This window comes from Oncorhynchus kisutch, unplaced genomic scaffold (assembly GCF_002021735.2).
Source record: "Oncorhynchus kisutch isolate 150728-3 unplaced genomic scaffold, Okis_V2 Okis03b-Okis08b_hom, whole genome shotgun sequence".
NCBI classification, from domain to species: Eukaryota; Metazoa; Chordata; class Actinopteri; order Salmoniformes; family Salmonidae; genus Oncorhynchus; species Oncorhynchus kisutch.
Genome location: NW_022261980.1, coordinates 2,108,655 through 2,120,772, shown reverse-complemented (window position 1 = coordinate 2,120,772; position 12,118 = coordinate 2,108,655). Strand labels below are relative to the sequence as shown.

Sequence of the window (12,118 nt, the reverse complement as noted above, 5' to 3'; positions counted from 1 at the left end):
TTCTTGGCAATTTCTCGCATGGAATAACCTTAATTTCTGAGAACAAGAACCGACTGACGAGTTTCAGAAGAAAGGTCTTTGTTTCTGGCCATTTTGAGCCTGTAATCAAACCCACAAATGCTGGATCTCCAGATACTCAACTAGTCCAAAGAAGGCCAGTTTTATTGCTCCTTTAATCAGAACAACAGTTTTCAGCTGTGCTAACATAATTGCAAAACGGTTTTCTAATGATCAATTAGCCTTTTTAAATGATAAACTTGGATTAGCTAACACAACGTGCCATTGGAACACAGGAGTGATGGTTGCTGATAATGGGCCTCTGTACACCCATGTAGATATTCCATAAAAAATCATCCGTTTCCAGCTACAATAGTCATTTTCAACATTAACAATGTCTACACTGTATTTCTGATCAATTTGATGTTATTTTAATAGACAAAAAATGTGCATTTCTTTCAAAAACAAGGACATTTCTAAGTAACCCTAAACTTTTGAACAGTAGTGTATATACTCCTGAACTTATTTAGGCTTGCTATAACAAGGGGCTTGTATACTTATTAACTCAAGACATTTCAGCTTTTCGTTTTTAATGAATTAGTAAAAATGTAAAAAACATCATTCCACATTGACATTATTGTATTGTACAGTCTTGTACAGTATTGTATTGTGTGTAGGCCAGTGACAAATCTTATCTTCATCCATTTTAAATTCAGGCTGCAACACAACAACATTTGGAAAAAGTCAAGGGGTATGAATACTTCCAGAAGGCACTGTAGGTGCACCAATAAAAATGAGAAGGAATATTGTCTATGTCAATTGTTTATTTCATACAAACAGTCGGTTTCATGACATGATATACAATACATGATATGTATGTTCATATCTACTATTACTGTCTGAGCTAATAGTAATGATACACAGACTTAGGCCTACAGGCTGAAGAAGGCTTTAACGTGGAGTTTACATGTACCAACAAGATGCTAGTAACTAGCATACAGCAGCATCTTAGCATTCTTACTCTTTTATCATGTTATATAATGATGAAACATCATGTGAGCTAGGTGACTTCCCACTGTACACAAATTGGTTGATTCAATTTTGTTTCCATGTAATAAAAACAAATATATAATAATCTATGTTTTTCATTCAGAACATGATTAAGTGGAAAACTGATTGGATTTGCAAAAAGTCATCAACCTGAAGGAATTTTGTGATTTCTTGTTTATTTTTTACTCCACCCAAATGTTTAAAAACACTATTTTAATTCCCAACTCATTTAAATGTAAATCAAAACTCACAAGTCACACACTATTATAACCACAGCATCTATAGATACAGTAATAATAGACTATTGTAGAAAACACACACCCAATAGGTTTATATTCTCCAACAAGTAAATAGAGTGAATAATCAATCACAGCGTTAACTGGTAATAAGTAGAGAACATCCATAGATAATCATATCTACTACAGTAATATCTCTCTCCTCTGGGGCTCACGCTCTGTAGCAGAGGAAGTTCCTCCTCTCCTCACAGTTCCTGGTTCCCCAGTGCTCCCCATCTCTGGTCAGGGTCCCACAGTGGAGGTATTGGGCGGGGCAGTGGGGTAGCTCCCCGCCAGACCAGGCCTGGTACTCCAGGTGGTCCCCGTTCACCCACAGCCATTCTCTGGCCAGGAAGATCAGACCCATCCACACATGGTCGGTCTGGGCACCCTCTATCTTACTCTGGGCCTGGAGATGTTCAGTTTCAGAGAGCAGGCTGGGGAGGTCGGTGTAGTGATCCCTGCAGTACTCCAGAGCCTCCTCCCACGTCTTCATCTCCTGAACCAGGATCAGCTTCTCCTTGTAGCAGAATATATGTTTTTATCACTCCACGCCTTATCATACCATTTGCCTTGCCATACAATGACACAGTTCTCATTGAGGCCATCATTTGGCTGATCTGCTGCCCAAATCCTAAATGCCGAGTTCTCCTTTCCTGACCAATTCTGAGCATTTTAATAGTGAAAAATATTATGGGTGATGTTTTGGTCATTCAAAGGGTATTTTTACTTGGGAAATAGGATGGCTGCGGCCAAGAGGTGGGCCAATGGCCACGTGGGGGGACACCCTGATTGTTTCTCTCTTTCTCTCTCTCTCTCTCTCTCTTGTTTCTCTCCCTCGCGTGTTCTTCATCTGTCTGTCTATCTTTATGTGTCTGTCTCTGTCTTTATTCAGCCATCTTGATCCAACCAACTGAACTGCAGTCAAATGGCATAGAATGTCATACTACACAAAAAACTGACATCTCTTACTTTATCTCTCTCTCTATCTGGCTCTTTGCTTCTCTTCATGTGCTTGCTTCCCTCTCTGGTTGTCTGACTGTCCATATCTTTACCTACCCCCCCCATATCTTATATTTATTCTGTATTGTGGTTGCCAGGTTGGATGGCAGAGCATGTTCAGGAGTACTTTGTGTGGGCAGTGCAGGTGATGAGAGGACTGAGGGGGACCAACCCAGCACTAGAGGGACACCTAGATGAGCTCTTCCATCAGAGGTTTGACACTTCTCTTCTTTTAACACAGGGTGACACAACAGAGCAACTGTGGACGCACACTTTTGTAAAGAGTTTGAGCGTATTGTATTTATGTTAGATGGCTTCTCCATGGAATATACTTTCTATACTCTTAACTCTCACAAGGAAAAGGCCCACTTAATAAGATTTATTTTAATAGGTGATTTGATTATTACTTTATTCTACAGTACTTTGTGTACATTTTGTTTGTAGAACTGGCAAACCATGAATATGTCACATTGAGTTATCTCACTGCATTGAATAAAGCAATGCCATGCATTTGTAAAGATGAAAATGGTTACTTGTTAAAAAATAAAAATGCATTTAATGGTGATGCGGAACCGGTAACTACTCAATAATGACACACTGAGTGAAAAATACATTTTATTTATTGTGTGTATGTGTCATCTATTTTTTTGTATACGAATATAGGGGTTTAGGGTTACAATCAGCATTACAGGGTCTCTGGGACTGGTAGGCCTGTTCTTGCCTGGCTACACTCTAAAAATGCTGGGTTAAACAATCCAATTTGTATAAGTATTGGACAGAATACAAGTTAAGTTATTCTGACCCAGCCATTTGGGTCACTTAGTTGGGTTGTTGGGTTATTGATGCTGAGTTATTGAGCTATGAGACAACAACACATCTGCCATGCTAACCCTCAACACAGGGGCCTCTTAGGAGTGCGTTCTCAGTCCCCTCCTGTACTCCCTGTTTTACCCACGACTGAGTGGCAGCGCACAACTCCAACACCATCATTAAGGCTATTTTACAAACTGATGTAACATTCAACCTTAAAATGAGTAACACATCCATGGTGTTGAGGTTAATGTAACTATTTCTTCTTATATAGTCATATAAAGTGTTCATGTTGAAGATAGCATGCATAGGTCATTGCAGGTCTGTGGAGATCGCTGCAATAATCTGTGCAGAATCTCAAACGGCATTGATCACTTGCACCATGTACTTTTAATATAATCTCAACTGCCATCCAGGTGGTGCAGCCGTCTAAGGCACTGAATCTCAGTGCTAAAGGCGTCACTACAGATCCTGGTTTAATTCCAGGCTGTATCACAACTGGCCGTGATTGGGAGTCCCATAGGGCGGCGCACAATTGGCCTAGCATCGTCCGGATTAGGGTTTGTCCGGGGTAGGTCGTCATTGTAAATAATAATTTGTTCTAAACTGACTTGCCTGGTTAAATAAATCAAATAAATGAGTTTCTGCTATTAGATAAATCACAGTGAAAACACATTCATCTGTTGTATAAATAAACAAAATACCTGACATTGTATTCCCCATTTGAACGTCGCTGTGCTTTTGAATGGTTGAAAGTGCAGTGATAGACAATTGGGTGAAAACTAAACCCCCCAAATAAGTTCTAGTGGAATTTGGTTGTGCTTTTAGATGTTTGAAAGTATAGTGATAAAACATTGGATATTAAACTAACTAACTATGGCTGTCTTTTTGACTGGGTGAATATAGTTTGTAATCTCATTGATCAATGTCTCAAACAAATATTACCCAATTGTCCACGTTGAAATTAGTTTGGTAAATGACTGGATTAATTAATGACCTATACAAACACAACTTGCTCTATAAATACTTGGAATAAATGCTTTAAAATGAATGTCTCTCTAGTGAAGGCCACTCCTTTTTCTAGTGAAGGCCACTCCTTCACAACCCCTTTACCGAAACTTGAGAGCAAATATTTATAGGCTGATTTGTTTCAACTGCCAAGAATGCAGTCTTTCAGGTCATGGGTGTATACTTTAGGTCTTCTGTGCTGGCCAGCCTACTCCTGATACAAATCATAGTGTAGTATATCCTGCCATTATCATCACCGTATTTACCATGCATTATCATGTGGATTCTAATGACTCCTCCATCATCGTGACAATGCATTTCAGACACGGTATGTGTTTTTTCTGCAATGTCACTACACGTGTCTTTGAAATTCACTTTGTTAGGCCTAGGGTTTTTCCAAAGCAGCACTGCACTCCAGTTTTTCTTTTAAGCACTAGTTATATTTTTGGTAATTTTGTTTGCATCACCCAGGGTGATTCTTAGGTCTTAGAAAGAGAAGTGTCAACAACCTCTGCATAATCAGAACAGTTGCTTTGTGAGGTGTTAAGTGGAAGGTGCCATGTAAGCCATTGAAGCCTGAAGAGTCCCACTTCCCCTCAGCCTGGCAACAGGTGAAGGGGAAACCTAGATTGGAGAAAAACCTGAGAAGTCCATTAAGGGCTTCCATTCTACCAAATGTGATGATGAGAGGAAGTGCAGTGGCAAGACAGAGGGAGAAGATGGAACAAGATTAAACTTTGCCGACATTCTGCTAAACTTCTCCGAAATGAATCATCTGATCTCAATACAAACAGAGCGCATTACTTTTTCTAGACTTGACCCTTTTCTAAAGTTATCCTTGAATTGTCCCATAGAATCTCTGTTTAGCAGATGGGACATTTGGAGGGAGCAGCTTCAGGGTTAAATACCAGAACAAACATAAGGAAATGTGATTCAGGTCAACTGTTCCCAGCTATCACCTATGCTTTCCTGAACCAGTACTTATATCTGTTCTGGTATTTAACCCTGACACGGCTCAGTTCTTATGCCCCAACTACCACACAAATTGGCTAACAAAAGTGATTAAGTATTGCAAAGTTGTGTTTAGGGGCTCATATTGGCACATTTCCATTGTCACATTTGACTCCAGTGTTTAGCCGACCAATGCTACCTTTCGAGTTACCATCTCCAAGACCTGGCCCAAAAGACTAACTGGGCCATGGCCTTGGTGGAGCTACCCTGATTTGGGTCCAGACTAATGTCGAATTTCCATTTGGGATTTGTCCCAGTGTTTACCTGGTGTGGCAAAATAGTTTTGCGCTTCCAACTCCACGGCCCGGGCCAGTGAGTCACTGGGCCATGTTGGGCCCTATAAAATCTGTTTACATTTTTAGCCAGATTCCGTAGAGTTTTTTTCCAAAATGATGTTTTCTTTGTTTTGTTTTTCCAGGTTTCCGTGTTCCCTGTTTTTTTCTGGTTTTCACTCTATATATCACACTTTTTAAAAATAGAAAACAATTAAGTTTGATGTTAAGTCCACAACAATGCCTAAACCACATCAAGAGATCACTGAATCTATTCTACCACGCCCAGAAATCTTCTCATTTTATTCTCTGTCCCCAACGCACTAGACAACCAGTTTTGATAGCCTTTAGCCGTACCCTCATCCTACACATCCTCTGTTCATCGGGTGATGTGGAGGTTAACCCAGGCCCTGCGTGTCCCCAGGCACTCTCATTTGTTGACTTCTGTAACTGAAAAAGCCTTGGTTTCACACGTGTTTACATCAGAAGTCTCCTCCCTAAGTTTGTTTTACTTACTGCTTTAGCACACTCCGCCAACTCTGACGTGGTTGCCGTGTCTGAATCCTGGCTTAGGAAGAACACCAAAAATTCTGAGATTTCCATACCCAACTACAACATTTTCCGTCAAGATAGAACTGCCAAAGGGGGAGGAGTTGCAATCTACTCCAGAGATAGCCTGCAAAGTTCTGTCATACTTTCCAGGTCTATTCCCAAACAGTTCGAGCTTCTAATTTTAAAAATGTATCTCTCCAGAATTAAGTCTCTCACTGTTGCCACCTGTTATAGACCACCCTCAGTTACCAGCTGTGCCCTGGACACCATATGTGAATTGATTGCCCCCATCTATCTTCAAAGTTTGTTATGTTAGGTGACCTAAACTGGGATATGCTTAACATAACATGGCAGTCTTACAATCTAAGATGGATGCCCTCAATCTCACACAAATCAATTATCAAGGAACCCACCAGGTACAACCCTAAATCCGTAAACATGGGCACCCTCATAGATATTATCCTGACCAACTTGCCCTCCAAATACACCTCTGCTGTTTTCAATCAGGATCTCAGCAATCACTGCCTCATTGCTTGCATCCGCTATGGGTCCGCGGTCAAACGACCACCCCTCATTACTGTCAAATGCTCCCTAAAACACTTCTTCGAGCAGGCCTTTTGAATCGACCTGGCCCGGGTATACTGGAAGGATTTTGACCCCTCCCGTCAGTCAAGGATGCCTGGCCGTTCTTTAAAAGCAATTTCCTCACCATTTTAAATAAGCATGCCCCTTTAAAAAATGTAGAACTAAGAACATAAATAGCCCTTGGTTCACTCCAGACCTGATTGCCCTCGACCAGAACAAAAACATCCTGTGGCGGACTGCACTAGCATCGAATAGTCCCCGCGATATGCAACTTTTCAGGGAAGTCAGGAACCAATACACACAGTCAGTCAAGAAATCAAAGACTAGCTTTTACAAACAGAAATTTGTCATCCTGTAGCTCTAACTCCAAAACATTTTGGGACACTGTAAAGTCCATGGAGAATAAGAGCACCTCCTCCCAGCTGCCCACTTCACTGAGGCTAGGTAACACTGTCAACACCGAAAAATCCAAGATAATCAAGAATTTCAATAAGCATTTCTCTACGGCTGGCCATGCTTTCCTCCTGGCTCCCCCAAACCCGGCCAACAGCTCCGCACCCCCCGCAGCTACTTGCCCAAGCCTCCCCAGCTTCTCCTTCACCCAAATCCAGATAGCAGATGTAAAAATCAGCTGGGCTAGACAAACTGGACTCTCTTTCTAAAATTATCTGCCGCCATTGTTGCAACCCCTGTTACCAGTATGGCCCTTCTATGGACACTGTGTTAACTAACCTCCAAACGAGCTTCAATGCCATACAACACTCATTCCGTGGCAACCAACTGCTCTTAAATGCTAGGAAATCCAAATGCTTTCAAACGTTCGCAGCCTGCACCCACCTGACCGACTAGCATCACTACTCTGGACGGTTCTGATTTAGATTATGTGGACAACTACAAATACCTAGGTGTCAAGCCTCCCTCACTCACGCTGCCAAACATACCCTCGTAAAACTGACTATCCTACCAATCCTCGACTTCGGCGATGTCATTTACAAAACAGCTTCTAATACTCTACTCAGCAAACTGGATGCAGTCTATCACAGTGCCATCCATTTTGTCACCAAAGCCCCTTATACCACCCACCACTGCGACCTGTATACTCTAGTCAGCTGGCCCTCCCTACATATTCGTTGCCAAACCCACTGGCTCCAGGTCATCTATAAGTCTATGCTAGGTAAAGCTCTGCCTTATCTCAGCTCACTGGTCACGATAACAAAGCCCACCCGTAGCACGCGCTCCAGCAGGTATATCTCACTGGTCATCCTCAAAGCCAACACCTCATTTGGCCGCCTTTCCTTCCAGTTCTCTGCTGCCAATGACTGGAACGAATTGCAAAAATCACTGAAGCTGGAGACTTATATTTCCCTCACTAACTTTAAACATCAGCTATCTGAGCAGCTAACCCATCGCTGCAGCTGTACATAGCCCATCTGTAAATAGCCCACCCAATCTACCTACCTCATCCCCATATTGTTTTTATTTACTTTTCTGCTCTTTTGCACACCAGTATTTCTTTCTACTTGCACATCATCATCTGCTCATCTATCACTCCTGTGTTCATTTGCTAAAATGTAAATACTTCGCTACTATGGCCTATTTATTGCCTTACCTTCTCACACCATTTGCACACACTGTATATAGACTTTTTCTATTGTGTTATTGAATGTACGCTTGTTTATTCCATGTGTAACTCTGTGTTGTTTTTTGTGTCGCACTGCTTTGCTTTATCTTGGCCAAGTCGCAGTTGTAAATGAGACCTTTTTCTCAACTGGCTTACCTGGTTAAATAAAGGTGAAATTAAAAAAATGTTTAAAAAAATGTTTAAAAAACTTTTCAAGTAAGGGAAATGTTTGAGAATCTTTTGGGGGGTGTAGTTACCTTTTATTTTTCTAGTGTGCTGCTATCAAGAGGCTGTTGTTTAGCAGTATTTTCTGTAGGGCACATGTGATCAGTGATGTAAATTACTTAAGTAAAAATACTTTGAAGTACTACTTAAATCGTTTTTGGGGTTATTTGTACTTTACTATTTATATTTTTGACAACTTTTACTTTTACTCCATTAGATAGAAAGTACTTTTTACTGCATAAAGTTTCCCTGAGACCCAAAAGTACTAAATATCAAATGCTTAGCAGTATATTGTCCAATTCATGCACTTATCAAGAGAACATCCTTGGTCATCCCTACTGCTTCTGATCTGGCGGACTCACTAAAGCAAATGCTTCGTTTGTAAATGATGAGTCTTGGAGTGTGCCCCTAGCTTTCTATAAATAAATAAAACTAAAATTGTGCCTTCTGGTTTGCTTAATATAAGGAATATGAAATTATTTATACTTTTACTTTTGATACTTAAAGATGCACCATGCAGAAATGCTCCTCCATTTCATGGTTGCTAACATTCTAATAGTTCACCTAATTTCAGTTTACAAAACAAGCAAGTAGATTGTAAAGAGTCATTGTGCCATCTAAACCGCTATATTTTCCATAACCACAAATGTTGTATTTTCAGCTGTTTGAAGCTGGTGTACAAAACTGAAAGTAAAATATTCAATTCTCCATATTGCAGATTTAGAGGGGCCCTAGGCTTGGCCTCTGTTGACCTGCTAGCTAACATTAACCATCTATCTTATGTAGTCATACAAATCATAACACATCATACTAGTATGGCGTACCAGATTTACTATTACTATGTTACGTCTAGTGTATGAGACCAGGCTGGCGATATACGTCATCATTTTGGGCAACAGGCGTGTCCGTATAGCCTCTCCCTGGAGGAACGCGCCCTTAAAGAGAAGGCAGCGACGCTGACATCACTGAGATGTGCGAATTTGATAAATTGTGATCAAACGTTAATATACTGTCTGTATTGTGTGTCAATAACAACTTTTACAGCATGAGTTCAGATTCTGTCATTTTGTTGGAGACGGTTAACTTCGCTGCTGAAAAGCACCGCAATCAACGACGTAAAGATGCTGAACAAACACCATATATCACCCACCCAATAGGTACAGTTATGACAACAATCTAACGGCTATCCAGCTAGATAGTTATTGCTAAGGACCTATCTCTCTACTCAGACTTCATTGTGTGAATATCAGCATTTACATTTGCTGTTCATAATTTTGCAGGAGTGGCAAGGATCCTAAGCCATGAAGGTGGGATCACAGACATTGAAGTTTTGCAAGTAAGTGTTTTGTGTTTCAGACAGACTCAAAGTCAAAATGGTCCATATCGTAACGACCCTTGGTTTATAAGCGCGGAAATCGATCCTGCCGCACGAGCATTCTTTTGCGGCACAGTCAATAGCGCCGCCGGACCTCGGGCTCGAAGGTCGTGGGTTCGAGACCTGCCCCCTGCTGTTTCATTACAATATATAAAAATTAAAAATAAATGTTTCAGGTAAGTGTTAGCAGTTTGGTTAAGGTTTGAAGATACATTTTAGATTCAGGTGGGGTTATTACTTTGTAATGATACATCAGTCAATGGGCTCATTAAAACGTTCAACATTTATTGAGTTTGTGTTAGCCAAAGTTTGTTAACAGGAATGACTGGTATTTCACTGATATTGTTGTATTTTCCAACTGTCCTCAGGCAGCTTTGCTCCATGACACAGTGGAGGACACTGACACCAGCATAGGAGAACTACAGATCGTCTTTGGGCAAACAGTGGCGCGGCTCGTCCAAGAAGTGACAGACGACAAAGCACTGTCCAAGGAGGAGACAAAGCGTAAGCAGGTGGAGTATGCACCTCATGCCAGCCACCAGGCCAAACTGGTCAAACTGGCTGACAAACTATACAACCTGAGGGACATCAACCGCAGCACGCCAACAGGTGATTGTGCGCTCTGTCTGTCTGTCTGTCTTCAGCCTCTTGATCCAACCAACTGACTAGGAAAATGTCGTAGGCTAGACACAATAAACTGATACCCTATCAGGATACTACTCTCTCTCGTTCTCGTTCTCTCTCTCTCTGTTTCGTTGCTTGTCTTCACTTGCTTCCCTCTCTGGTTGTCTGACTGTCCCTCTCTTTACCCCTGTCCCATATCTTATATTTAAATCTGTGTTGTGGTTGCCAGGTTGGTCGGCAGAGCGTGTTCAGGAGTACTTTGTGTGGGCAGCCCAGGTAGTGAGAGGACTGAGGGGGACCAACCTAGCACTGGAGAGACACCTAGAGGAGCTCTTCAAGCAGAGGGGGGTTGAGCTTTGACACCTCTCTACTTCTGATACAGGGTGGCACAACAGAGCAACTCTTGATGCAGACTTTTTGTAAAGAGTAAGACTTTAAGCGAATTGTCTTTGTTAGCTTCTCCATGGAATATACTTTTATATACTCTTAGCTCTCACAAGGAAAAAGCCCACTTACTTTGGATGTATTTTTATGGATGATTTGATTCTTCATTTTAAGTACAGTGATTTGTATACATTGTGTGTTCCTATAGGAAAACCAACAATGTCACATTGAGTTCTAGCTGTATTGACTAAAGGATTGCTATGCACTCGTAATGGTGAACATTGTTCAATTATAATATTTCATGGTGATGCAGAACCTGTAACTACGGTACTCTGTCATGTCACACTGAACTAAAATAGATTTTTGTATAGATTTTTTTTTTTGTGTGTGATTTATTTTTGTAAGTATATAAATGTAGGGGGTTGGGGATACAATTAGCTATACATTAAAATGGTGATATGTAAATGATTCCATAGTACCCATTATACATTTTGCTAGTAGAATGGGTCGGAAGCTATTTTTCCACTAACCTGTTCATGCTTCTACTTTCTTTGTTCTCGATTCGGGAAGACATGTGTACCTTAATGTCTGTGTTCAGTTGCAGGTACAAAAAATTATATAAAATAATAAAACTGAATATACTCAGAAAGAGTCAAATACACGTTTTGTATCGAGTGAGAAATGCCTCTTGCATGTGAAGGTCTTTTTTTTGGTCACACTGTGTGATGTGCTGTCATCTACTTATACAGTGGGACAAAAAAGTATTTAGTCAGCCACCAATTGTGCAAGTTCTCCCACTTAAAAAGATGAGAGGCCTGTAATTTTCATCATAGGTACACTTCAACTATGAAAGACAAAATGAGAAAAAAAAGGAGGAGGATTCTTATTGGATTTGTTTGCAAATTATGGTGGAAAATAAGTATTTGGTCAATAACAAAAGTTTATCTCAATACTTTGTTATATACCCTTTCAACTCCCTCCAAAGACTTTTTGGGATAATTTTTTCTGCCTCGTCATGCCTTCACCCAGTCTTCCCCTTTCCGGCCACAGGCTCCGAGAGGTGTTCCCAAGCCATGTCATTTTTACTTTGTTCCCCATCTCCTCCCTTGCCACCTGATAGGCACGTCACCTGGTATGCAAGTGCATATCCCTAATCAACGCTATATCCTCTTGAGGTAACTCAGCACTGTATATGCTTTCATATCAATGCCTTCAGAATGTTGTCCAGTGTACAATTACCCCAACATCTATCCTTTCATATGATGCATTAACCAATAAAGCAACTAACCCAACCCAACTATGGCGGTTAAAGTAGCTCCCAGACCCA

The 12,118-nt window shown here is 40.9% G+C and overlaps 2 protein-coding genes across 3 annotated transcripts; one reads left to right on the top strand and one right to left on the bottom strand.

The window, feature by feature from the left end:
- Window positions 1–1,494: 1,494 nt before the first annotated feature.
- Window positions 1,495–1,818, bottom strand: LOC116359562 (lithostathine-1-beta-like). The gene has a single exon (XM_031812394.1). The coding sequence runs from the start codon at window positions 1,816–1,818 to the stop codon at window positions 1,495–1,497; it is 324 nt and encodes a 107-aa protein (XP_031668254.1).
- Window positions 1,819–9,311: 7,493 nt separating this feature from the next.
- On the top strand, window positions 9,312–11,452 carry LOC109880834 (guanosine-3',5'-bis(diphosphate) 3'-pyrophosphohydrolase MESH1-like). 2 transcript variants are annotated; one of them, XM_031812696.1, is made up of 4 exons: window positions 9,312–9,565; window positions 9,689–9,744; window positions 10,152–10,287; window positions 10,637–11,452. In XM_031812696.1, exons 1-4 carry the CDS (start codon window positions 9,454–9,456, stop codon window positions 10,765–10,767), a joined length of 435 nt encoding a protein of 144 aa, XP_031668556.1. In that variant the 5' UTR covers window positions 9,312–9,453; the 3' UTR covers window positions 10,768–11,452. The 2 variants fall into 2 exon arrangements, with proteins under 2 accessions (XP_031668556.1, XP_031668555.1); XM_031812695.1 differs by having other exon boundaries at window positions 9,318–9,565; window positions 10,152–10,392.
- Window positions 11,453–12,118: the final 666 nt, after the last annotated feature.